This window comes from Macaca nemestrina, chromosome 1 (genome assembly GCF_043159975.1).
Source record: "Macaca nemestrina isolate mMacNem1 chromosome 1, mMacNem.hap1, whole genome shotgun sequence".
In the NCBI taxonomy this organism is placed as follows: Eukaryota; Metazoa; Chordata; class Mammalia; order Primates; family Cercopithecidae; genus Macaca; species Macaca nemestrina.
Genome location: NC_092125.1, coordinates 38917009 through 38944995, shown reverse-complemented (window position 1 = coordinate 38944995; position 27987 = coordinate 38917009). Strand labels below are relative to the sequence as shown.

General features: G+C 47.0%; 1 protein-coding gene and 3 long non-coding RNA genes across 4 annotated transcripts in view; 2 read left to right on the top strand and 2 right to left on the bottom strand.

The window, feature by feature from the left end:
* The window catches only part of LOC105484534 (uncharacterized), a 55968-nt gene extending 38950 nt beyond the window's left edge, over positions 1-17018 (bottom strand). Inside the window, exons 1-2 of the long non-coding RNA XR_011611625.1 lie at positions 16924-17018; positions 16592-16646 (exon numbers count right to left, since the gene is read on the bottom strand). This is a non-coding gene — a long non-coding RNA (uncharacterized lncRNA). The remainder of the gene's footprint in view (positions 1-16591; positions 16647-16923) is intronic.
* Positions 135-27818, top strand: LOC139357818 (uncharacterized). The gene is made up of 3 exons (XR_011611626.1): positions 135-369; positions 22327-22602; positions 27579-27818. It is a non-coding gene; the product is annotated as an uncharacterized lncRNA (long non-coding RNA).
* LOC105484533 (lysine--tRNA ligase-like) lies at positions 8165-10188 on the top strand. The gene is made up of 2 exons (XM_024793678.2): positions 8165-8251; positions 8432-10188. Exons 1-2 carry the CDS (start codon positions 8190-8192, stop codon positions 10161-10163), a joined length of 1794 nt encoding a protein of 597 aa, XP_024649446.2. The 5' UTR covers positions 8165-8189; the 3' UTR covers positions 10164-10188.
* On the bottom strand, positions 25329-27633 carry LOC105484532 (uncharacterized). The gene is made up of 2 exons (XR_003018701.2): positions 26349-27633; positions 25329-25649 (listed from the first exon to the last, which is right to left on the bottom strand). It is a non-coding gene; the product is annotated as an uncharacterized lncRNA (long non-coding RNA).
* Positions 27819-27987: the final 169 nt, after the last annotated feature.

The following is a 27987-nucleotide window of genomic DNA, read 5'->3' as shown; positions in this document are numbered from 1 at the left end:
TGACATCTGGCTGGAGGGTCTGCCAATGAACAGACACACACACAGGGACACACACATACACACATAGCACTCACAACCCAGATGGCAGGAGCCTGAGTGCAGAGCTCTCTCTGGCTAAAGGCAGTCTGCCTCCCCCGACTACCCCATGTCCAGGATCAGAAGCACAGGGAACTAGAAATTTCTAAATACTGCCCTTGGCCTTGTTGTTGGAACACTCCCTAGAAGTTGATACATATTGCAGCTACCCCCAGGGCCAGTCCAACCTGGCTTCTCCTGAAGCTCTCCCCGCTGGACAGCCACATCTGAAGCCTCCTATCCCTTTCTTCAGGGAAGAAGCAGCCCAGCATTGTCCACCGCAAGTTCAGGAAGGTAAGGACACTAAGCCAGTCCATGGTGCCCGAATCCCTGCCATCCAAAATGCAGATGCTCCCTTGATCATAGGAAGACGGTGATGGCCAAGGTGGACATCAGCTCCTTAGTCAGTTCAACACTTGGAGGATTCGCTTGTCCTAGGGTATAGTGAGATGAAGTTTTCAAAAATGAAATCATGGCTGATTTGGAATAAATGTGAATGTAAGAACGCTAGCGAAATCTTTAATTCTACCACTTGTAGAATTTTTAAAAATATAATTATGTCTCTTTTAACTACACAGAGTAATATGAATTCAAGGCTAGACATTGTCCATAAAACAGCTCATTTAATACTTGCAGGCAATCTGTAAGGCAAATATTAGAGATGCTATCTTGTACGGGTGAGTGAATTGATGTTCAGAGAGGAGAGTAGCTAGCAGCTGGTAAGTGGCATCCCTGTAGCTGTTTACATTGTATTGATCTTGTCCACGGATAGAGGGACTGGTAAATGGATGGACAGATGAAGAGTAGAAGAAAAGGCAGCTGACCCTCATAGTCCCTCGGTTAGCTAAAGAAAGGGGTAGAGCTATTTAAAAGAATAAATGAGAGGGAATAGTAACTGCCTTTTCCTGGTAACTGCTTTTAAGCAGTTCAGGAAAAGGAAGAAGGAAGAGAAGGAACTACTATTATCAGAACTTGTGCTCTGAAGCCCAGCTGCCTAGGTTCAAAGGTGAGATCCACATTGACTAGCTGGATAACCTTTGTCTAATTATTTAACTTCTCTGTGCCACAGTTACCTCATCTGCAAAATGAGAGTATCATAACCTGTAAGGTTGTTGTGAAAATTAAATGAGCTACATAAAATAATGTCGAGGATTTAGAACTTTGCCTAGTGCCTAGCAAGGGTTCAGTGAGAGTTGCTATTGCTATTCCCATTTTGTATGAGGACACCAAGGCCCAGAGAGGTAGATAATTGCTTATTCTGTATCTCTCTCTATTTCTCTCTCTCTCTCTCTCTCTCGACAGAGTCTCATTCTGTCACCCAGGCTGGAGTGCAGTGGCAACCTCTGCCTCCTGGGTTCAAGAGATTCTCCTGCCTCAACCACCTGAGTAGCTGGAATTACAGGCATGCGCCACCACGCCTGGTGAATTTTTGTATTTTTAGTAGAGACAGGGTTTCACCATGTTGGCCAGGCTGGTCTCAAACTCCTGATCTCTAGTGATCCACTCACCTCGGCCTCCCAAAGTGCTGAGATTACAGGCATGAGCTACCATACCCAGCCTCTGTACCTATTTCAATAATGCCATTTTGGTACTGATAGTTGGCAACCCTTTTATTCAGCCATGGTGATACCAGAATATTTGACCCAACTGTAGCAAAATGATTTTCAGTTATAGTGAAGATCTAGATTTGAAGTAAGATTTTTTTTCTTTTTTTTTCTCTCATGAACTTTTTTTCATTGTTATTATACTTTAAGTTCTAGGGTACATGTCAAACGTGCAGGTTTCATACATAGGTATACATGTGCCATGTTGGTTTGCTGTACCCATCAACTCATCATTTACACTAGGTATTTCTCCTAATGCTATCCCTCCCCCAGGACCCCTCCCCCTGACAGGCCCCAGTGTGTGATGTTCCACACCCTGTGTCCATGTGTTCTCATTGTTCAATTCCCACCTGTGAGTGAGAACATGTAGTGTTTGGTTTTCTGTCTTTGTGATATTTGCTGAGAATGATGGTTTCCAGCTTCATCCATGTCCCTGCAAAGGACATGAACTCATCCTTTTTTATGGCTGCATACTATTCCATGGTGTATATGTGCCACATTTTCTTAATCTAGTCTATCATTGATGGACATTTGGGTTGCTTCCAAGTCTTTGCTATTGTGAATAATGCCACAATAAACATATGGGTGCATGTGTCTTTAGGTAGAATGATTTATAATCCTTTGGGTATATACCCAGTAATGGGATTGCTGGTTCAAATGGTATTTCTAGTTCTAGATCCTTGAGGAATCACCACACTGTCTTCCACAATGGTTGAACTAGTTTACACTCCCGCCAACAGTGTAAAAGTATTCCTATTTCTCCACAACCTCTCCAGCATCTGTTGTTTCCTGACTTTTTAATGTTCACCATTCTAATTGGTGTGAGATGGTATCTCATTGTGGTTTTGATTTGCATTTCTCTAACGACCAGTGATGATGAGCATTTTTGCATGTGTCTGTTGACTGCATAGATGTCTTCTTTTGAAAAGTGTCTGTTCATATCCTTTGCCCACTTTTTGATGGGTTTTTTTTTTTCTTGTAAATTTGTTTGAGTTCTTTGTAGATTCTGGATATTAGCCCTTTGTCAGATGGGTAGATTGCAAAAATTTTCTCCCATTCTTTAGGTTGTCTGTTCACTCTGATGGTAGTTTCTTTTGCTATGCAGAAGCTCTTTAGTTTAATTAGATCCCATTTGTTTATTTTGGCTTTTGTTGCCATTGCTTTTGGTGTTTTAGTCATGAAGTCCTTGCCCATGCCTATGTCCTGAATATGGTATTGCCTAGGTTTTCTTCTAGGGTTTTTATGGTTTTAGGTCTAACATTTAAGTCTTTAATCCATCTTGAATTAATTTTTGTATAAGGTGTAAGGAAGGGATCCAGGTTCAGCTTTCTACATATGGCTAGCCAGTTTTCCCAGCACCATTTATTAAATAGGGAATCCTTTCCCCATTTCTTGTTTTTGTCAGGTTTGTCAAAGATCAGATGGTTGCAGATGTGTGGTATTATTTCTGAGGGCTCTGTTCTGTTTCATTGGTCTAGATCTCTGTTTTGGTACCAGTACCATGCTGTTTTGGTTACTGTAGCCTTGTAGTATAGTTTGAAGTCAGATAGCGTGATGCCTCCAGATTTGTTCTTTTTGCTTAAGATTGTCTTGGCAATGTGGGCTCTTTTTTGGTTGCAAATGAACTTTAGTTTTTTCCAATTCTGTGAAGAAAGTCATTGGTAGCTTGATGGGGATGACATTGAATCTATAAATTACCTTGGGCATTATGGCCATTTTCACGATATTGATTCTTCCTATCCATGAGGATGGAATGTTATTCCATTTGTTTGTGTCCTCTTTTATTTCACTGAGCAGTGGTTTGTAGTTCTCCTTGAAGAGGTCCTTCACATCCCTTGTAAATTGGATTCCTAGGTATTTTACTTTCTTTGTAGCAACTGTGAATGGGAATTCAGTCATGATTTGGCTGTTTGTTTGTCATTGGTGTATAGGAATTCTTGTGATTCTTGCACATTGATTTTGTATCCTGAGACTTTGCTGAAGTTGCTTATCAGCTTAAGGAGATTTGGGGCTGAGACGATGGGGTTTTCTAAATATACAATCATGTCATCTGCAAAGAGGGACAATCTGACTTCCTCTTTTCCTAATTGAATACCCTTTATTTCTTTCTCTTGTCTGATTGCCCTGGCCAGAACTTCCAACACTATGTTGAATAGGAGTGGTGAGAGAGGGCATCCTTGTCTTGTACTGGTTTTCAAAGGGAATGCTTCCAGGTTTTGCCCATTCAGTATGATACTGGCTGTGTGTTTGTCATTAATAGCTCTTATTATTTTGAAATAGGTTCCATGAATTCCTAGTTTATTGAGAGTTTTTAGCATGAAGTGCTGTTGAATTTTGTCGAAGGCCTTTTCTGCATCTATTGAGATAATCATGTGGTTTTTGTCATTGGTTCTGTTTATGTGATGGATTACATTTATTGATTTGCATATGTTGAACCAGTCTTGCATCCCAGGGATGAAGCCAACTTGATCGCGGTGAATACGCTTTTTGATTTGCTGCTAGATTCGGTTTGCCAGTATTTTATTGAGGATTTTCGCATCGATGTTCATCAGGGATATTGGTCTAAAATTCTTTTTGTTGTGTCTCTGCCAGTTTTTGGTATCAGTATGATGCTGGCCTCATAAAATGAGTTAGGGAGGATTCCCTCTTTCTCTATTGATTGGATTGGTTTCAGAAGGAATAGTACCAGCTCCTTTTTGTACCTCTGGTGAATTCGGCTGTGAATCCGTCAAGTCCTGGACGTTTTTTGGTTGGTAGGCTATTAATTTTTGCCTCAATTTCAGAGCCTGTTATTGGTCTATTCAGAGATTCAACTTCTTCCTGGTTTAGTCTTGGGAGGGTGTACGTGTCCAGGAATTTATCCATTTCTTCTAGATTTTCTAGTTTATTTGCATAGAGGTGTAATATTCTCTGATGGTAGTTTATATTTCTGTGGGATCAGTGGTGATATCCCCTTTATCATTTTTTATTGCATCGATTTGATTCTTCTCTCTTTTCTTCTTTATTAGTCTTGCTAGCAGTCTATTTTGTTGATGTTTTCAAAGCACCAGATCCTGGATTCATTGATATTTTGAAGGGTTTTTTGTGTCTCTATCTCTTTTAGTTCTGCTCTGATCTTAGTTATTTCTTGCCTTCTGCTAGCTTTTGAATTTGTTTGCTCTTGCTTCTCTAGTTCTTTTAATTGTGATGTTACGGTGCTGATTTTATATCTTTCCTGCTTTCTCTTGTGGGCATTTAGTGCTGTAAATTTCCCTCTAGACACTGATTTAAATGTGTCCCAGAGATTCTGGTACATTGTTTCTTTGTTCTCATTGGTTTCAGAGAACATCTTTATTTCTGCCTTCATTTCGTTATTTACCCAGTAGTCATTCAGGGGCAGGTTGTTCATTTTCCATGTAGTTGTGTGGTTTTGAGTGAGTTTCTTAATTCTGAGTTCTAATTTGATTGCACTGTGGTCTGAGAGACAGTTTGTTGTGATTTCTGTTCTTTTATACTTGCTGAGGAGTGCTTTACTTCCAATTATGTGATCAATTTTAGAATAAGTGCAATGTGGTGCTGAGGAGAATGTATATTCTGTTGATTTGGGGTGGAGAGTTCTGTAGATGTCTATTAGGTCTGCTTGGTCCAGAGCTGAGTTCAAGTCCTGGATATCCTTGCTAACCTTCTGTCTCATTGATCTGTCTAATATTGACAGTGGGGTGTTAAAGTCTCCCATTATTATTGTGTGGGAGGCTAAGTCTCTTTGTAGGTCTCTAAGGACTTGCTTTATGAATCTGAGTGCTACTGTATTGGGTGCATATATCTTTAGGATAGTTAGCTCTTCTTGATGAATTGGTCCCTTTACCATAATGTGATAGCCTTCTTTGTCTCTTTTGATCTTTGTTGGTTTAAAGTCTATTTTATCAGAGACTAGGATTGCAACCCCTGCTTTTTTTTTTTCTTTCCATTTGCTTGGTAGATCTTCCTCCATCCATGTATTTTAAACCTATGTGTGTCTCTGCACATGAGATCAGTCTCCTGAATACAGCACAGTGATGGGTCTTGACTCTTTATCCAATTTGCCAGTCTGTGTCTTTTAATTGGGGCATTTAGCACATTTACATTTAAGGTAAATTTGATCCTGTCATTATGATGTTAGCTGGTTATTTTTCTCGTTAATTGATGCAGTTTCTTCCTAGCATCGATGGTCTTTACAATTTGGCATGTTTTTGCAGTGGCTGATACTGGTTGATTCTTTCCATGTTTAGTGCTTCCTTCAGGAGCTCTTGTAAGGCAGGCCTGGTGGTGACAAAATCTCTCAGCATTTGCTTATCTGTAAAGGATTTTATTACTCCTTCACTTATGAAGCTTAGTTTGGCTGGATATGAAATTCTGGGTTGAAAATTATTTTCTTTAAGAATGTGGAATATTGGCCCCCACTCTCTTCTGGCTTGTAGGGTTTCTGCTGAGAGATCTGCTGTTAGTCTGATGGGCTTCCCTTTGTGGGTAACCCTTTCTCTCCGGCTGCCCTTAACATTTTTTCCTTCATTTCAACCTTCGTGAATCTGACAATTACATGTCTTTGGGTTGCTCTTCTTGAGGAGTATCTTTGTGATGTTTTCTGTATTTCCTGAATTTGAATGTTGGCCTACTTTGCTGAGTTGGGGAAGTTCTCCTGGATAATATCCTGAAGAGTGTTTTCCAACTTGGTTCCATTCTCCCCATCACTTTCAGGTACACCTATCAAATGTAGATTTGTTCTTTTCACATAGTCCCATATTTCTTGGAGGCTTTGTTCGTTTCTTTTTACTCTTGTTTCTCTAACCTTGTTTTCTCGCTTCATTTCATTAATTTGATCTTCAATCACTGACACCCTTTCTTCCACTTGATCGAATCGGCTACTGAAGCTTGTGCATGCATCACGAAGCTCTCATGCCATGGTTTTCAGCTCCATCAGGTCATTTAAGATCTTCTCTACACTGTTTATTCTATTTAGCCATTCATCTAGTCTTTTTTCAGGGTTTTTAGCTTCTTTGTGATGGGTTTGAACATGCTCCTTTAGCTCAGAGAAGTTTGTTATTACTGATCTTCTGAAGCCTACTTTTGTCAGCTCATCAAAGTCATTCTCTGTCGAACTTTGTTCTATTGCTGGTGAGGAGCTGCGATCCTTTGGAGGAGAAGAGGCACTCTGGTTTTTAGAATTTTCAGCTTTTCTGCTCTGGTTTCTCCCCATCTTTGTGGTTTTATCTACCTTTGGTCTTTGATGTTGGTGACCTACAGATGGGGTTTTGGTGTGGATGTCCTTTTTGTTGGTGCTACTCCTTTCTGTTTGTTAGTTTTCCTTCTAACAGTCAGGTCCCTCAGTTGCAGGTTTGTTGGAGTTTGCTGGAGGTCCACTCCAGACACTGTTTGCCTGGGTATCACCAGCAGAGGCTGCAGAACAGCAAATATTGCAGAACAGGAAATATTGCAGAACAGGAAATATTGCTGCCTGATCCTTCCTCTGGAAGCTTCCTCCCAGAGGGGCACCCGCCTATATGAGGTGTCTGTTGGCCCCTACTGGGAGGTGTCTCCCCATTTTACACAGCGGTCAGGGACCCACTTGAGAGGGCAGTCTGTCCATTCTCAGGGCTCAACCGTCATGCTGGGAGAACCACTGCTCCCTTCAGAGCTGTCAGACAGGGATGTTTAAGTCTGCAGAAGCTGTCTGCTGCCTTCTGTTCAGCTATGCCCTGCCCACAGAGGTGGGGTCTATACAGGCAGTAGGCCATGCTGATCTGTGGTGAACTCCACCCAGTTCGAGCTTTCCGGCTGCTTTGTTTGCCTACTCAAGCCTCAGCAATGGCAGACACCCCTCCCCCAGCCAGGCTGCCACCTTGCAGTTTGATCCCAGACTGCTTCACTAGCAGTGAGCAAGGCTCCGTGGGCATGGGACCTGACGATCCAGGCTCAGGAGAGGATCTCCTTGTCTGCCAGTTGCTAAGACCTTGGGAAAAGTACAGTATTAGGGTGGGAGTGTCCCGTTTTTCTAGGTACAGTCTGTTCCAGCTTCCCTTGGCTAGGAAAGGGAGCCCTGCCCTGCTTTGGCTCTCCCTCCATGGGCGGCACCCACTGTCCAACCAGTCCCAGTGAGATGAACCAGGTACCTCAGATGAAAATGCGGAAATCACCCGTCTTCTGTGTCAATCATGCTGGGAGCTGCAGACCAGAGTTTTTCCTATTCAGCCATCTTGGACTATCCGTATTATTTTTAAACTGACATAAATATTTGTTGGATGAATGAATCTTACCAATTATGTTACTCTAGGCACCTTATTCAAAGACCATGATAAATCCCTCTTAGAACTCAAGTAGTTCCTAGAGATTATCGCAACAAACAAACAAACAAACAAAAAAACTCAGAGACTTTATTTCATCTGACAAACTTCCTAAAACAGGTCTGAAATCCCATATCAGAAACCCTTGGAGTCACATGCACTTCGGAACTTAGAATTTTCCAATCTTGACATTTGGGTCGGGCCCTCCGGGAAGATGGCAGCGGTGCAGGCGGCCGAGGTGAAAGTGGATGGCAGCGAGCCGAAACTGAGCAAGAAGTGGTGGTAATCATTAGTTCCAGGGTGTTCTGCCATGTTGACGCAAGCTGCTGTAAGGCTTGTTAGGGGGTCCCTGCGCAAAACCTCCTGGGCAGAGTGGGGTCACAGGGAACTGCGACTGGGTCAACTTGCTCCTTTCACAGCGCCTCACAAGGACAAGCCATTATCTGATCAAAGAAGTGAGCTGAAGAGACGCCTGAAAGCTGAGAAGAAAGTAGCAGAGAAGGAGGCAAAGCAGAAAGAGCTCAGTGAGAAACAGCTAAGCCAAGCCACTGTGGCTGCCACCAGCCTCACCACTGACAATGGTGTGGGTCCTGAGGAAGAGAGCCTGGACCCAAATCAATACGTCAAAATCCGCAGCCAAGCAATTCATCAGCTGAAGGTCAATGGGGAAAATCCGTACCCACACAAGTTCCATGTTGACATCTCACTCACTGACTTCATCCAGAAATATAGTCATCTGCAGCCTGGGGATCACCTGACTGACATCACCTTAAAGGTGGCAGGTAGGATCCATGCCAAAAGAGCTTCTGGGGGAAAGCTCATCTTCTATGATCTTCGAGGAGAGGGAGTGAAGTTGCAAGTCATGGCCAATTCCAGAAATTATAAATCAGAAGAAGAATTTATTCATATTAATAACAAACTGCGTTGGGGAGACATAATTGGAGTTCAGGGGAATCCTGGGAAAACCAAGAAGGGTGAGCTGAGCATTATTCCGTATGAGATCACACTGCTGTCTCCCTGTTTGCATATGTTACCTCATCTTCACTTTGGTCTCAAAGACAAGGAAACAAGGTATCGCCAGAGATACTTGGACTTGATCCTGAATGACTTCGTTAGGCAGAAATTTATCATCCGCTCTAAGATGATCACATATATAAGAAGTTTCCTGGATGAGCTGGGATTCCTAGAGATTGAAACTCCCATGATGAACATCATCCCAGGGGGAGCTATGGCCAAGCCTTTCATCACTTACCACAACGAGCTGGACATGAACTTATATATGAGAATTGTTCCAGAACTCTATCATAAGATTCTTGTGGTTGGTGGCATCGACCGGGTTTATGAAATTGGACGCCAGTTCCGGAATGAGGGGATTGATTTGACGCACAATCCTGAGTTCACCACCTGTGAATTCTACATGGCCTATGCAGACTATCACGATGTCATGGAAATCACAGAGAAGATGGTTTCAGGAATGGTGAAGCATATTACAGGCAGTTACAAGATCACCTACCACCCAGATGGCCCAGAGGGCCAAGCCTACGATATTAACTTCACCCCACCCTTCCGGCGAATCAGCATGATAGAAGAGCTTGAGAAAGCCCTGGGGATGAAGCTGCCAGAAACTAATCTCTTTGAAACTGAAGAAACTCGCAAAATTCTTGATGATATCTGTGTGGCAAAAGCTGTTGAATGCCCTCCACCTCGGACCACAGCCAGGCTCCTTGACAAGCTTGTTGGGGAGTTCCTGGAAGTGACTTGCATCAATCCTACATTCATCTGTGATCACCCACAGATAATGAGCCCTTTGGCTAAATGGCACCGCTCTAAAGAGGGTCTGACTGAGCGCTTTGAGCTGTTTGTCATGAAGAAAGAGATATGCAATGCCTACACTGAGCTGAATGATCCCGTGCAGCAGCGGCAGCTTTTTGAAGAACAGGCCAAGGCCAAGGCTGCAGGTGATGATGAGGCCATGTTCATAGATGAAAACTTCTGTACTGCCCTGGAATACGGGCTGCCCCCGACAGGTGGCTTTGGCATGGGCCTTGACCGAGTCGCCATGTTTCTCACGGACTCCAACAACATCAAGGAAGTACTTCTGTTTCCGGCCATGAAACCCGAAGACAAGAAAGAGAATGTAGCAACCACTGATACGCTGGAAAGCACAACGGTTGGCACTTCTGTCTAGAAAATAATAATTGCAAGTTGTATAACTCAGGCATCTTTGCATTTCTGCGAAAGATCAAGTCTGCAAGGGAATTCTTGTGTGCTGCTTTCCATTTGACACCGCAGTTCGGTTCAGCCATTAGAAGAGAGACAAGGAATTAAAAATTTTCTTTTTAATCCTTGTTAAAAAAAAAAAAAAAAAAAATTTTCCAATCTTAGAGAGAACTGGAGTGCATATACTTTATACTCTGTAATCCCCAATAGGGATCTGAGCTAGCATCTCATAATTAAACAGCCTAATAGTTCTGCAGAGAACTGCATGAATATTCACACCAAGTATGATAAAGACTATAAACAGGTCAGCATCAGCTCAGGTCAGGTTTTGCAACCAAAAAAGTTTCTTGCAAACAAATAGAAAACTTGAGAATCTGGAGACTTTTGGACTTCATAATGGCAGATAGGGGACTGTGACCTGTGATGAATGAAGGTGTGTCCCCTCCTCCAGGCTGCTATGAGGTGTTTGGATTTGTGTCTCACTAACGTTTTCTGAGCACTCACCATATGGGCACTGTTCTAAGCTTGTTTACATGAGTTGTCTCCTTTAGTTCTCAGAAGTAGATCGAAATAAGGCCTAGAGAGGAAAAGTAAGTAACCTAAAAAATGGAGCTAGAATTTAGCCTTCCATGTCTGCGATTGACTGATAAAAGTTTCCCAGCCAGTGGGGCATTCCCAGTGTTTTTTTCCTTTCTTCTTCAACTTTTTATTTTTTGGTTACTCTTTTTTGTTTTTTGTTTTTTTTAAGAGACAGAGTCTTTGTCACCCCAGCTGGAGTGCAGTGGTATGATCATAGCTCACTGCAGCCTTGAACTTCTGGGCTCAAGTGATCCTCCCACCTCAGCTTCCCAAGTAGCTAGGACCACAGGCTTGCACCACCATTCCCACCTAAGTTTTGGTAAAGATGGGGTCTCACTATGTTGTACAGGCTGGGGTCTCAAACTCCTGGGCTCAAGCAATCCTCCTGTCTTGGCCTCCCAAAGTGCTAGGATTATAGGCATGAGCCACCATGCCCAGCCACAATCATATTTTCATGACAAGGTGTATTAGTCCATTTTCATGCTGCTGATAAAGACATACCCAAGGCTGGGCAATTTACAAAAGGAAGAGGTTTATTGGACTTACAGTTCCACATGGCTGGGGAAGCCTCACAATCATGGTGGAAGGCAAGGAGGAGCAAGTCACATCTTATGTGAATAGCAGCAGGCAAAAAGAGGGCTTGTGCAGAAAAACTCCCATTTTTAAAACCATCAGATCTCATGAGACCCATTCACTATTATGAGAACAACACAGGAAAGACCCGCCCCCATGAGTCAATCATCTCCCACTGGGTCTCTCTCACAACACGTGGGAATTATGGGAGCTACAAGAGAAGATTTGGGTGGGGACACAGAGCCAAATCATATCATTCCACCCCTGGCCCCTTCCAAATCTCATATCTTCACATTTCAAAATCATTCATACCTTCCCAACAGTCCCCCAAAGTCTCAACTCAGTTCAGCATTAACTCAAAAGTCCACAGTCCAAAGTCTCATCTGAGACAAGGCAAGTCCCTTCCACCTATGATCCTGTACAATCAAAAGCAAAGTTAGTTACTTCCCAGATACAGTGGGGGTACAGCCATTCCAAATGGGAGAAACTGGCCAAAACAAAGGGGCTACACGCCCCATGCAAGTCTGAAATCCATCTGGGCAGTCAAATCTTAAGGCTCCAAAATGATCTCCTTTGACTCCATGTAATGCTGGTGTAAGAGGTGGGTTCCTATGGTCTTGGGCAGCTCCACCTCTATGGCTTTGCAGGGTACAGCCTCCCTCCTGGCTGCCTTCATGGGCTGGTGGTGTCTGTGGCTTTTCCAGGTACATGGTACAAGCTGTCAGTGGATCTACCATTCTGGGGTCTGGAAGACAGTGGCCCTCTTCTCACAGCTCCATTAGGCGGTGCTCCAGTATGGAATGTGTCAGGGCTCCCAACCCACATTTCCCTACTGGACTGCTCTAGCAGAAGTTCTCCATGAGGGCCCTGCTCCTGCAGCAAACTTCTGCCTGGACATCCAGGTGTTTCCATACATCCTCTGAAATCTAGGCAGAAGTTCCCAAACCCCAGTTCTTGACTTGTGGGCTCTTGTGGGCTCAATACCACATGGAAGCCACCAAGGCTTGGGGCTTGCAGCCTCTGAAGCCACAGCCCAAGCTCTAAGTAGGCCCCTTTCAGCCATGGCTGGAGCAGCTGGGATGCAGGGCACCAAGTACCTACGCTGCACACAGCACAGGGACCCTGGACCCAGCCCACGAAACCACTTTTTTCTCCTAGGCCTCCAGGCCTGTGATGGGAGAGGCTTCTGTGAAGACCTCTGACATGCCCTGGAAACAATTTCCCCATTGTCTTGGGGATTAACATTTGGCTTCTGTTTACTTACACAAATTTCTGCAGCCAGCTTGAATATCCCCTCAGAAAATGGGATTTTCCTTTCTATCGCACTGTCTGGCTGCAAATTTTCCTAACTTATGCTCTGCTTCCCTTATAAAATGGAATGCCTTTAACAGCGCCCAAGTCACCTCTTGAATGCTTTGCTGCTTAGAAATTTCTTCTGCCAGATACCCTAAATCATCTCTCTCAAGTTCAAAGTTCCAAAAACCTGTAGGGCAGGGGCAAAATGCCGCCAGTCTTTTTGTTAAAACATAACAAGTTCCTCATCTTTGCTCCAGTTCCCAACAAGTTCCTTATCTCCATGTGAGACCACCTCAGCCTGGACCTTATTGTTCATATCACTATCAGCATTTTTGTCGAAGCCATTCAACAAGTCTCTGGGGAGTTCCAAACTTTCCCACATTTTACTGTCTTCTACTGAGCCCTCCAAACTGTTCCAACCTCTGCCTGTTACCCAGTTCCAAAGTCATTTCCACATTTTCAGGTATCTTTTCAGAAGCACCCCACTCTACTGGTACCAACTTACTCTATTAGTCTGTTTTCACACTGCTGATAAAGACATACCCAAGACTGAGCAATTTACAAAGGAAAGAGGTTCAATAGGAAACTCACAGTTCCACGTGAGTGGGGAAGCCTCACAATCATGGCGGAAAGCAAGGAGGAGCAAGTCACATCTTACATGGATGGCAGCAGGCAAAAAGAGAGCTTGTGCAGAGAAACTCCCATGTTTAAAACCATCAGATCTCATGAGACCCATTCACTATCACAAGAACAGCACAGGAAAGACCTATCCTATGATTCAATCATCTCCCACCTGGTACCTCCCAAAACATGTGGGAATTATGGGAGCTACAAGATGAGATTTGGGTGGGAACACAGAGCCAAACCATATCACAAGGACGTTAAGTTCTTCAAGAAGTTTTAAGGATATGGCAGAGTCAGCTTCTAACAACAGTAACAGCAATCACTTAGGTAGGACTTACCAAGACAATTTCTAGGGAGGTAAACAGAATCCTACTTTGATTAAAGCCTGGACAAAGACAACGAAGAGGCAACCCCCAGGACCTCAGGTGGTTAGATCAGGGGACTCTCAGCTCAGTTTTGCAAACAGAGGGCCTCCTTTGTTTTTGCCAGTCCATCAATCCCATTTGAGTCAATGCTTGTTAGGGAGCACCAGCCATGTGTGAGGCACTGTGCAGGCTGTGTTGGAGCTGGAGGCCAGGGAATAGATGGAAAGGCAAAGAAGGGCACTCCAGACCTAAGACATTGCATCATGTGTTTAGAGAAGGCAGAGTGGTCAGCAAGGCCAAAGCTGAGCTCACAGGCAGGCGATGGAAAACAAGGGGCTGCAAAAAGAGTCCAGGACTGATACTGACATGCTCCAAATGCCAACCGTGGGATATGTGCCTTAGCCCCATGGTTCTGGAAACCCCCAGAAGGCCATGGACAGAGGTGCCCCAAGGACACTCAAGATCCTGCCTTGCCCACAGCCATCTCCCCCGTGCCTGGAACAGTACCTGGCACATTTATTGATGGAAGGAAAGAATAAACAAATGATTTACATTGGAGAACATACTTAAATGTAGAGGCTGGGGAAGGACTAAAGACAGGAGGACCCCATTAAGAACTCACAGCAATATGGAACCCAGGAGGCAGAGGTTCCAGTGAAACAAGATCGCGCCACTGCACTCTAGCCTGCGTGACAGAGCGAGACTCCATCTCAAAAAAAAAAAGAATTCACAGCAATCATCTGGGTGAGAACTGACCAGGGAAATCAGTGGTGATGGGTACCGAGAGAGGAGCACACAGTCAATCAACAGTGAGGGTGGGCTCAACAGGACTTATAGACTAATGAGATACAGTGTACACAGGGCAAGAGGTGTTAAAGACACCTGGCCACTATCCTGATGAAGGAGGGAGAGGGGAATGGGCTGCTTGGGAGAAGAAACCTGTAGGGCTTGGAGATGTGAGATGCTCCAGGCCCACCCTGGAGAACAGCATTTGCATCCTCCACTGAGCAGATATTGTGGGGAGGAGCTAGCACGGGTGGTGAGAAGCAAACAGCGTGGAAAGTAAGAAAGAGCATGATTACTGCAGCCTCCTGTAGAGAGCCGACAGCCTCCCTGAAGCTCTTTTCTCTGCTCACCAGGCCATGCAGCCCCTTACTCAGGGACACAGCTCTAGAGACAGAGGAGTGACTGGATAACAGAAAGGGAAACAGGGGTGCAAGGGTGTGCAACTCATGGCGGCAGGGTGTAGTGCCAAGCTGGGGCCTCTGGCAGCAGCTGAGGTGTCAGGGAACACAGATGTGAGGAGGGCCCATCTCACCAGTGGAAGCTCACGGGGAGGTTTTCAAGCCGCATCCGAGCTAGGGCTGGCAGGACTGAGGACGGATTCTATGCTTCATGGGGAGAGGACCAGGGTGGCTCCTTTCCCATGTATAGGCATACGTTTGGGTGATGGCGTCATTACCTTGGTGTTCCCTACACCCTGTTCCAGAAATTTTGAGAAGCTGGGAGGAGCCAGCAACCTGCTCACGTCTGTGAAATAGACCCTGCCCCTAAACTGTCCTCTATAGATATAGAGACTGCAGGGCAGGGCAGGGGGGCTCCAGGTGCCCAGGGAATATGCTCAGGGTGATCCTCTGACAGCCAGCCCTCAGACGACACGTGGTTCCTAGGAAGGACTTTGAAAAGCTGAAATCTCACCCAGCCACGTGGGCTCCTCGGGAAGGATCCGTGCAAGGGTTCGCAGGTCCACCCTCCCCAGGCTCACAGAGAAGGCCCGGGCTGAGGGGTGGACCACAGGTTTCACTCGCACAAGACCATAGCTTTGGGTTTGAAAAGGACACATTTATTGAATACCTACTATGTGCCAAGCTCTGTACTAGACACTGAGGATACAAAGATAAATGTGACATGGTCCCTGCCTTTAAGGAGTTCACAGTTCATTGGAAAAAACTGACATACAACCAAATAATTAGAATGTGTAAGGCCATTCTAAGGATTAAATGAGCTGGGTATAGTAAGTGGGAGACAACACTAAGTCATTTAATCCTCACACCAACAGCCTGGGAGAGGTGGCATTGGCCCAATTTACAGGAGAAGAAAGTGAGGTTACATTGGTGAAATCACTGCCTCAGGTCATACAACTAGGAAGAGACACTGCCAGAGGAGTGCTGGAGCGCCACACAGCCTCGTGAGAGTCACTTCTGGGCCTCTCTTCCCAACTGTTTGCTCTGTGGTATCTCACTGGTGGCTTGAAACCTACCAACAGATGGCTCACAGAAATCGGCAAACACTACCAAGCAGGTGACAGCCTGGATTCAGGTTCCAGCTTTAAACTAAAGACTCTCTCCAGTCCCCCCTAGAACATTATCTGAATTGAACTGCCCACTCCCTCTAAAAAGGCTGCCTCCCCAAGAGACTCACAGCAGCTTGCCCTGGACAAGACCAAAAAAGACAATGGATGTGGTCTGCCTTGGGAGTCCCCAAGGGCTGTGCAACGCAGTCAAGTCACCGTCCACTCTTCAGCTCTGAGCTAGCATCTCAGCAGACACATCTGGGCCAGATAAGCCAGTGGGCCTGGGATGGGAGGGACAGAGTGGACGAGGAGGAAGAGGGGGCTGCGAGGGAGAGCACGTTCCTTTCTCTAGAACGCTCATCTGGAGAATGTGGTGTGATGAGTTGATTAATCTCCAACTCCCTCACCAGCACCACAAAGACAAGGGCTGTGGCTGGCTTCACTAACCATGGTAGCCCAAGTGCAAGCACCACACCTGGGCAACAGGAAGCCCCACACCAAGATTTGTTGAGTGAATGAATGAGCTAATGAATGAAGCAGGAGGCCATAAATGCTGAGGGTGTACACCTGCCTCCCTCCAGCATCTTCTACCCACCCTATGAGGAGGGAGGGGAGGCCGCAGGAGAGCTGGGCCACCTGGGGTAGAGTCCAGGTTCTGCTACTTACGAGGTAACCTGTGGCTCTGCGTCCTCCGCTGTAAAACGGGGTCTGTGGGGTTGTCCTGAGAAGTAAATGAGTTAACATTTGTGAAGTACCTGGCAGGCAGTAAGCGCTACGTGTGTTAAATGATAAGGAAGACACCCCACCTCGCCCTCCACTCCCCAGATCACTCTGCCTGTGGGCAGAGACCATTTTCTCCTCTGCTCTTTCAAGGTAACTGTTCGGCCCTTTCCACCCCGAGAGGGTTTCCCTGGGGTAAAGAACCACCGCCTTGTCAGAGCTCCGCGTCCTCCCCTTCTCCCCACCCCGTCCCACCTCCAGCGTCCCCACCCACCCACTTCTGTCTCTCTGTAAGTGACCCTGAGCCTCGTCCAGCTCCGCCAGGCCCCCAAGCTCGCGGAAGGGGCCCCAGCAGCCCCGCTGCGGGCTGGGGGTCCGGGAGGCTGCAGGTTGGACGCGCCACCCCAGTCAGAGTAAGGGCTCGGCCCGCATGCCGCGGGCGCCACCCAGTGGCCACCTGCGGAATCGGCGGCGGAGGCGGCCTACAAGAGCCTGGAGGCCCAGAGGGTGCCCCGACTGACAAAAGGGAGAGAAGGTGGAAGGAAGGGCGTATCACCAAAGGGACTGCTAGCCTGTAGGTCATAGAGCAGTTCATTCAGTCCAGGAAGCAGTGATCCGTGGGCAGGGCTGCAAGGGCGGCGATGCACAGAGCCTGCAGGGGCCCTTTTCTCCCTGTGGGTTAGACATCCCCGGCCCCAGGAGACCCCCCCCATAGGACAATCTTTGGCATGAGTCTGAGGTTCCTGCTCCTGGAATCTCTGGCTTCCTTGTACCGAGCGCATTACACCCACAGCGCCACAGCTCTGGGCTAATGAGAAGACAAAGACGGGACTCTACACCCTGACGCTGGAGAAGCGCCTCGCTCCCTGGCTGGGGTCTCTAGGGAACAGCATTTGGCTTAGAGTCCAGGTTCTAATCCCAGCTCTGCCCTGACTCTACGTGTGCCCAGCCCATCTGTGCCTCGATGTTCCCATCTGCGGAAAAATGATGATAAAAATAAAAATCTACCCAACCTCCTTTCCGGAGGTGGGGGAGGTGAGGCTTGCACGAAATAATGCTGACAAAAGCATTTTGAAGACCAAAAACCATGGTATTCAAAGTTTCCGATCTGTGATGGCTTTAGTAACCAGGTGAATACAAGAAATTACAAATACACTTACTTAAAGAGTAAGCCCCTCAAGTTCTGACATTAAAAACTCCTCAAACAAGAGACTTTTGTTTGGAGGGGAAAGAAAGGAGCATGCAGTTGAGATCCAAAAATACAAAGTTCCATATGGGAAATTTAAATGATCTTAAGGATTTTACTATATAAAATTTAGAAGGCAGCTCGCTCTTCAGGAAACCAGTAGAATAGACATTACAATCCCCAAAGACGTTTGGAGGACGAAGGAGAAGCCAAAAGTTAACTACGATCCTACTTGATCCACTTCAAAAGCAGAATCACAGAACCTCACAGTGACCTAGGACATCCCAACAGCCACCAGCATCTATCCAGAGTGCACATGAACACCTCCGCCTGCCCACTTGTATGGGGCTATTCCTTGCACAAGAACAAATCCACCTGCAGACCCCATTCTGATAGCCACAGCGGTGGAACCCAGGCCCCTGACTATTGGCCCAGTATCATGAGAACAAAGCTGTCCCTCACTTCAGAGTTCAGACCTGGAATCTCAAGGCAGGATGAGAACTGACCCCAGAGTGAGGGAGGGAGGCAGCCCTGGCTCAACCTCTACCCCCAAAATAGAGCAGCGAGCCAAACAGCATTCCCTCACTGCCTGTGTACCATGGGTAGCAGCTGCGGGGAAAGCGAGAACACCTGCTTCAGGAGAGAGGACTGGGGCAAGCTGAGCAGGGGCCCAGCACCTGGCAGGGCAGGGCAGACCCGAATGAGGGATTTCAGCTCCTCTGATTAACACATCTCCTCAAAGTCCGTTTTTTCTGTTGGTTTGTTTGTTTTGTTTTGTTTTGTTTGAGACAGAGTCTCACTCTGTCACCAGGCTGGAGTGCAGTGGCATGATCTCGGCTCACTGCAACCTCTGACTCCCGGTTCATGCCATTCTCCTGCCTCAGCCTCCCAAGTAGCTGGGACTACAGGTGCCCACCACCACGCCCAGCTAATTTTTGTATTTTTAGTAGAAACGGGGTTTCACCATGTTGGCCAGGATGGTCTCCATCTCTTGACCTCGTGATCCGCCCACCTCGGCCTCCCAAAGTGCTGGGATTACAGGCGTGAGGCACCGCACCCGGCCCTAAAAGTCCTTTTTGATATGCAGGGTCCTGTGCGGATCCTAGCAGCCCCCTCCTTTTCCCTCCCCTCTCTTACTGTCTTCCTTCCCTCTTACTGTCTTCCTTCCCTCTCTTACTATCTTCCTTCCTAAGTAGAGAGGGGCGCATACACCATCACAGCCTGTGTATTTCTGCTGCACAGTGTTTTTGTCCCAGTTGGTTCTGTTTCTCAGGCTTTTCTTCCTCCTTGCATCACATGGTACCATGCAATATCTATTTCCTCTGTGGTCCTCCAGAGTGCCAGAATCTCTGGGAGGGAGCTTTGACAGACATCTCTTCTGAGTCCCCCAGGCGGCGTGGGTTGTTGGATTTTACTGAGCTCAACTGTCTAAGTGCACTCGCACAGAGGCAGGCAGAGGGATGAGACGCCTAGCAGCCAAGTGGACAGCACTCTGATGCCAATTCTCATCCTGTTTAGAAGTTCCAGGTCCTGGATTCTGAGGTGAGGGGCAGACCCAGTCCCATGGTAGCAGTATTGGTTTCAAATTAATTCAACAATTCCCTGTTGCTCTTACTCTGGCTTCAGAGCTGTGCTGGGTATTGGGGGACTTCAAAGGCAGGATGAGAAGATCTCAAGACTCCCTCACCCCACCTTTCATTCTGACCCAAGGAAGAAGAGCACTCATCTGGTTGGTCAGACTTCAGGACATATTTGCAAGTGGGTGTGGTCACTATGCATAAAAGATAAGCTGAGGATGTGGCTGCAGAGGTTCTCTGTTCACCCAGCAGATGCACTTCATGGGCCCAGGCTGAGGCACTGTCCTTCCATGTGGCTGGCTAGAGCACAAGAAGAGCAGAGATTTGGGGAGAACAAGGCCCCCATACTCAGCCCAGCTGACCCCAGTTCTCTGCATGGGGTTTATGGTCCAAGCCCAGCTACCAGCAAAGGTAACTTCCTCCTCTATTCTTCCTCTAGGGCTCCCTCTGGGACTTTGCAGGTAGTGGTTGCTAGGGTCTAGGTCTGCCTGGACGCCCTAGCCCTTACACATGGATTAGCACCTCAGTACTGCCAATAGCTTTGATAAGGAGTCATCACCCTCCAGCTCAGCAGGGAGGCTAGCACAGTGCTGAAGGAGGACGGAAGAGCTAGAATATGGCTTCATCAGGGAGTTGGGAAAGGCTTCACAGAGACAGCAGAGTTTAACACTGGCCTTGAAAGACACATAGAGGCCAGGTGCAGTCGCTCACGCCTGTAATCCTAGCACTTTGGGAGGCCGAAGCGGGTGGATCACAAGGTCAGGAGATCGAGACCATCCTGGCTAACACGGTGAAACCCCGTCTCTACTAAAAATACAAAAAAAAAAAAAAAAAATTAGCCGGGCGTGGTGGTGGGTGCCTGTAGTCCCAACTACTCAGGAGGCTGAGGCAGGAGAATGGTGTGAACCTGGCAGGCAGAGTTTGCAGTGAGCCCAGATCGCACCACTGCACTCCAGCCTGGGTGACAGAGGGAGACTCTGTCTCAAAAAAAAAAAAAGAAAAGAAAAGAAACAAAGAAAGACACATAGGATTCCATAGAAATTTGGAGGCAAAATTGACAAATGGGATCTAATTAAACTAAAGAGCTTCTGCACAGTAAACAAAACTATCATCAGAGTGAACAGGCAACCTACAGAATGGGAAAAAACTTTTGCAATCTACCCATCTGACAAAGGTCTAATATGTAGAAAAATATGTAAAAGTAGAATCACCTAATTTTGAGAATCTACAAAGAACTCAAACAAATTTACAAGAAAAAAACAAACAACCCCATCAAAAAGTGGGCAAAGGATATGAACAGACACTTCTCAAAAGAAGACATGTATGCAGCCAACAAACATACGAAGAAAAGCTCATCATCACTGGTCACTAGAGAAATGCAAATCAAAACCACAGCAAGATACCATCCCACGCCAGTTAGAATGGTGATCATTAAAAGTCAGGAAACAACAGGTGCTGGAGAGGATGTGGAGAAATAGGAACACTTTTACACTGTTGGTGGGTGTGTAAATTAGTTCAACCATTGTGGAAGACAGTGTGGTGATTCCTCAAGGATCTAGAACCAGAAATACCATTTGAACCAGCAATCCCATTGCTGGGTATATACCCAAAGGATTATAAATCATTCTGCTATAAAGACACATGCACACGTATGTTTATTGCAGCATTGTTCACAATAGCAAAGACTTGGAACCAACCCAAATGCCCACCAATGATAGAGTGGATAAAGAAAATGTGGTATATATACACCATGGAATACTATGCAGCCATAAAAAAGGATGCGTTCATGCCCTTTGCAGGGACATGGATGAAGCTGGAAACCATCATTCTCAGCAAACTAACACAGGAACAGAAAACCAAACACCACATGTTCTCACTCATATGTGGGAGTTGAACAATGAGAACACATGGACAGGGAAGGGAACGTTACACACCAGGGCCTGTCGGGGGGTGGGAGGCAAGGGGAGGGATAGCATTAGGAGTAATTTGTAATGTAGATGATGAGTTGATGGGTGCAGCAAACCACGATGACACGTGTATATCTATGTAACAAACCCAGGAGTTCAAGGTTACAGTGAGCTGTGACTGTGACACTGCACTTCAGGCTGGGTGACAATGAGACCCCGTCTCTTAAAAAAAAAAAAAAAAAAGTTTTCACCTAATTTAGTAGATACCTGGGAGCCACTGAAAGCTATTGAGCAGGGGAAGGATCTGAGTGCTAAAAGGATAACTCTAGCAGAAGTGTGCAAGATGAATTGGAGCCAAACAAGGGGTGGGAGGACCAGTTAGAATGCAGAGGCAGCAACCCAGGCAAGCAGAATGTAAGGGCGGGGTGGTGGAGCTAGACCAGAGGCCCCAGGTGGAGCGAGCATGGAACCTGGAGGGCTTCATCCCAAGGAAGAGACAAGCTGGACTGCGGAAGATCGCTCTAACGGCTACAGGACAATGAGGGTGCCCGCTAGAGAACCTGGGAAGATGAGGAAGGCGGGGCTGGTTTGCAGAAAAATGAACCTGGCCACCTACCCCAGACCTCTCCACCTCACCTACTACCACTGCTCCCAGAATACACCTGCAGTGGTGTCCCTGGACTGCTGTAGTCAAGAGCTGGAATATCCTCCCCCAGCTCCCCTCCCCTTCCTCACCAGGCTCTCTCACTTACTCTTCAGTTCTCAGCTCCAGCATTGCCTTCTCCTAGAAGCAGCCCCCGAGTCCCACAGTCAGACTTAGTCAAATGCCCTTCTTCCTCCCCAGTACAGTTTCTCACTCACCTCCATCCTAACACTTGTGCTGGGTGAACTTCAGTTACTGTTCACTTCTGTTTCCCCAGTCTTCCCAAAGCCTTTTGAAGACACGTGTTTAGTTTATCCAACATGTATGCAACAATATTTATTGAGCACCTACTATGTTCTAACTCCCAGGTGCTGAGAACTCGCTGTGGAGCAAGGAATGCTTGGTCCAGTGGAGGAAGGAGGTGGCCATTTGAACCGATGCACGGCTAGCTCTTCTTTGACTCTTTGTTCTTCACCACTAGCAAGGCCTGGCACAGAGAAGACTAAATAAATGGTGGTGGAGTGAAAGGAGGACATAATGATTGGGAAGTGTTGCAGGACATCCAGAAAGCAACTAGGAACAGAGGGCTGGAGCAGGAGAGGTGACCACAGAGGGATATTTTTGGAATTCTGCCCTGCTCATCTGTAAGTCTGTGTGAGTTGCATTAAACCTGATGTGGAGAGTGCGTGGGGGTCTCAGAGCTTAAAGGAAATATGAAGACAATGAGCAAGCTCCCACCCACATTGCCTCTGCACTCCCAGCACTGCTTGCATGAGCAGGGGACAGACACATCCCTGGCACAGGGAGGCTGTTCCCACTCGGAGCACATCTGTTGAAGGAATGAGGACACCAAGTCTGCCCACACCCTAAGGCCAAACATCAGTTGAGCATCCAACACTTACACTACCGAAAGCTGCTGTCCAAGGAAGCATGAGAGGCAGTGGGGAAAAGCACAGCTGCCTCCATGCAGTGTCCCAGCAGCAAACCATGTCTGCAGGCTCTAGACCCACCAGTGATTTTTCTTCTCTTCCTAATTCAATGCAAGGTTTCAGCTCCATCTGAGTGCCTGTGGCACTGAGAAAATTAAATGTAGATTTAATTAATCCCAAATGATCTTGGCTCACTGCAACCTCCACCTTCCAGGTTCAAGCAATTCTCCTGCCTCAGCCTCTCAAGTAGCTGTTCATGCAAAGTGACATTGAAAATGGAAAGACCCTATTCTGGGCATCATTTCTGCTGGTCCTAAAAAAGAGTTATCCAAATTCCCACTCAAGAGCTCCCCTTCTGGCTCCCTGGGGGAAGCCAGCCCAGGTGAGGGCTCCTTCACTCTCCCGCAACTCTAAAATGCACTGTATAAGTTCTTGTGGACAAATTGCCATTAGGAACAGCTTCCAGTTGTCTGAAAACACCTGCGAGTAAACAACCCCATCCCAGTCAAACTGTATGGCTTACCTTTGGAGGTTTCTGAACTTCTGAGCCCTTTTGCCATCCTAGCCCCACCTCTATAGTGCCTATGACCTTCAGCTCCTCCTCCAATGAAGATTCTAGACTGAAAGGTCCATGAAGAAGGAGCCATGCCATGGTTCACTATCAGCATCTAGTACATCTCCTGGAACATAGTAGGCCCTTGCTAAGGATTTGCTATGTGGATTCAACACCTCTCTTGTATAAGATATAAAGATGTATAGGAGGCCGGGTGTGTTGGCTTACACCTGTAATCCCAGCACTTTGGGAGCCCAAGGTGGATGGATCACCTGAGGTCAGCAGTTTGAGACCAGCCTGGCCAACATGGTGAGATCTTGTCTCTACCAAAAATACAGAAACTAGCTAGGTGTGGTGGTGTGCACCTGTAATCCCAGCTACTTGAGAGTCTGAGGCAGGAGAATCGCTTGAACCCGGGAGGTGGAGGTTGCAGTGAACCGAGATCACGCCATTGCGCTCCAGCCTGGGCAAGAAGAGTGAAACTCCGTCTCAAAAAAAAGATGTATAGGATACGTTTCCCACCTTGGGACCCATCCTCCTTCACAGGACACAGTCTGGAGAGGGTGTCCCAGGTCTCTTCCCACCAACAGTCCTTTCTCCGGATGTGCCAGGGCTGGCCATTCCCAGCAGTGAGACGCACTCCTGGGTGGCACCAGGGTCAGAAGAGCATGGGTCTAGCCATGGTGGCTCCTTTAGCCCTCCACTCAGGACCTTCCTCCAAGCCTACAAATAATGCAGGCTGGCCTCCCCCATTCTCGACCCTCATTTTCCCCCATCAGCTCAGCACTCCCTGTTCCCTCTAGGATGCTTCCAGGAATATACAGCACCGTTTCAGAGAGGATTGAATGGCATGGCTTCTTTAGCAACCTAGAACACTTAAGCCAGCCAAATTCCTGCTTTATTTCACACAACCAGGTATAACAGCAGAATTCTTCGTCCTCATTAGAAAGCTGTTAGTGCATAGTCCATAGAGACAGACATCATGGTTAAGAGGCAGGTTCAAGAGCCTGGACACCTCAACTCCATCCTGGCTCTGCCACTTGCTTTCTAGTGGTGTTGGGGAAAGTGCTTCATCTCTGCTGGGGTCAGTTTTCTCACCTCTAAAATGAGGTTGATATTAATAGTTCCTACCTCATTGGGATATTATGAGGGTTAAATGAGATCATCCGTCTAAAGCACTTAGAAAGTGAGTATGCAATACAAACCTTCATTATTATCTGTATTTACAGTTTACAGAGGGCCCCACCAGAGGTGTTAACTTTAATTTACAAATATGAGAGGGTACACACACACTCGCTCTCTTTTCTCAATTTAGGGCAGCACATTCCACTTCACCTTTCTATCCCCAGGAGGCTCCTTTCTGCCTCCTCACGGAAACACCTCCACCAAATCCCACTGCCTCTCCCCCAGCCCACAAAACTGGTCATCTCCCATGCCCTCCTGTCTGCTCTGTATTAGTCAGCACAGCCTGTTTCAGATGCCCCCCAAAGCTTAGTGGCTCAACACAACAAAGGCGAGTTTTGCCTTCAGAGTCCAATATGAGTTGAGTGTAGGCGACATTCTACTCCACTAAGGCATTCGGGGACCCGGGCTCCTCCCAAGTAGCTCCACTGTCTTTCAGGGCCTTGGAGTCCCACCCTGGGTCTCCTGCATCCAACAAGCAGACGGGAAGAGAATAGAGGGAGGATGGTCTGGCAGGTTTTAGGACCGTGCCAGGCAGGGCTGCTCATCCCTTTAGCCCACCTTCCGCGGGCCAGAAAACCAGCCCCATTGTTAGCAGCGGTGAATTTGCAGAGGTGTGCAGCAGCTTGATTCTTGTCCTCTCAGAGGAAAGAATTCGGCTGAGGGGCAGAAGTAGTTTTAAGGCAGAGGGAGAGACCGAGGCAAGTTTTAGAGCAGGAGTGAAAGTTTATTAAAAAGTTTTAGAGCAGGAACAAATGGAAGTAAAGTACACTTCGAAGGGGGCCAAGCGGGTGACTCGAGAGATCCAAGTGTGCCATTCAGCCCTTGACTTGGGGTTTTATATATTGACACGGTTCCAGGGTTTCTGTTTCTCCTCCCTTGATTCTTCCCCAGGGGCGGGCTGTCCAGGGCTGCCCACTTGCATGGTGGCCTGTCGGCACTTGGGAGGGGCCACATGCACAGCATGTTTACTGAAGTTGTGCACATGCTTATTTGAGGCATTTCTCCCCTTACCAGTCGAGTGTTCCTAGAGGAAGGTCATATACAGGTTAAACTGTCATTTTGCCTCTTAATGCGCATGCTTGAGCCCACTCGCCCGGCTCCTGAGATCTTCCCAGGAAGCGGCTGCTCACCAGCTTCAGGTGTTTTCTATTGGGAGACTTCCTTTCCTTGGTGCCAGCTATGCCCAATTATTATTTTAGATTGACAGTTAACAACTGCCTGACCATCACCTGAGGGTTGCCTGACATTGCTGTGGGCGGTGGGGGGGGTCCTCTCCTGCCCTGCTCATTTCTGCTTAGCTTCCTACTCTAATACTATGACCCCACCTTACAGCAGTGGAAGCTCAGAAAGATAACCTTTCTGGCCAGGTGCAGTGGCTCATGCCTGTAATCCTAGCACTTTGGGAGGCCGAGGCGGGAAGAGTTCAGGAGTTCAAGACGAGCCTGGCCAACATGGTGAAACCCTGTCTCTACTAAAATACAAAACTTAGCCAGGTATGATGGCGGGTGCCTGTAATCCCAGCTACTTGGGAGGCTGAGATGGGAGAATCGCTTGAACCCGGAAGACAGTGGTTGCAGTGAGCTGAGATCACGCCACTGCAAGTCCAGCCTGAGTGGCTGAGCAAGACTCCATCTCAGAAAAAAAAAAAAAAAAGATAGCCTTTCCATGTGTCCAGGAGGAGAATCAAACCTGTTTTATGAACATATTGTATTTTTTCTGCTACCTGCTCCTGAAGCAGAGGCTTTTCTGGGAGGAAACTTGAATCTATTCTCTTCAGGCCATTCTCTTAGAAAATAGGCCCAAAGTGATACTCCATGTTTCCCTGCGAATCCTGTAGCAGACGATGTCTCGTCATGAAATCCTGCAGGCAGACATGGGAGAAAGAAGGTGGTCTTCGGGAGAGACGGAGCTGGTGCTGCTCTCAGCTCCGCCGCTCCTTGGCAGCTCAGCTTCCTCCTTTGCAGGAGGGAAGTGGTGGCATGGAGGGCTTTGAGCATTGGTGACAACATATATGAAGAGTGGCCAGGGGTATTACTGTCCTTGGCCCTGCTCCCCTGTTCTCCCATCCCCCAACCACCTACCACCACCCGTCCAGAGTCAGAGTCAGGGCTGCCAGGACAGGCAGGAGTTCTTCTGGCTGCCTGGGTGGTCTGGTTTGTTTTCAGCCAGTCAACCCCGCTGACAGGGCAGAAACAAAGGGGAAGGGGAATAAGGATCAGGACAGCCTGCGAATGTAATTAAGCGAAAGCAAAATCTGAAAACCCAAATCCCTCTCCCGCCCCAACCGATGCCAGCTTGATCTTTTTTGTTTCTGGACCCCGCCCCCAATGCACGCCCCCACACTTCAAGCTCAGCTGATCCAGATGGTCTGTGGATGCTGAGAGCCAAACAGTGTGGGGAATTGGTTGTTTCATAAGCTCCTACAGACTCTGTCACTAATTGTAAACCCATTTGGGACACATTCTGAAACAAGAGGCCTTTCACTAACTTCTAGTTCCTAAACAAACAAACCAACAAACACAAATCAGGATTCATGATTTCTCTCTTATTCTACCCCTTCCCCAGGCTCCTCCTCACCTTGCTTTAAAACAATTACTTGGGAAACAAAGGGCAACACCCACTTCGTGCGCCTCTGGTAATACGGCTGTCACCTACGAGCTCTGGAAGCAAGAGAGTCATTGTTCTCCTAGCAACCCGAACTGCCCCAGCTGCACGTGTCTGGTGCTTGGATTACACCAGCCAGCAGCGGGGGTGTGCATGTTGCTAGGAGAACTTGAACTCGAGTTTAAATTTGCAACCTCTCCTCACTGCCACAGCTTTCTTTCAGCCGCAAACAGACACACGCTCAACTGCAGAATCCACAACACTGGGCCCAACTGGGAAATCCCCAGCCTCAGATAAGACCGGTGTGCTTTTATCCTTTTTTCTTATTTTCTTCTTTCTTGAATTTCAGACAGAGTCGACAACCACACAAATAACTAAGAATTATGAAGATCCATTGTACAATATCGACTGAACACCTCCTATGGCCGGCTGCTGTCCTGGGCACTTCAGACACAGCATGAAGGAAACAGACAGAAGACCTTCCCCTTAGAGAGCTTGTATCTGGGGTAGGGAGGATGCTAAGCAAATAAACACATCAGTATCAGTCAGGGGTCTCCAGACAAACAGAGCCAGGAGTTAGATTAGCTCTAAATCTAGAAGACATAGATGTGTGTATGTGTACATATTACATACCTGTATAAAGGAATTTATCTCAGGAATTGGCTCATACAGTTGTGAAGGCTGGCAAGTCTGAGATCTGTGGAGCGGGCTAGCAGGCTGGAAACTCATGTAGGAATTGATGCTGCAGTCCTGGGGCA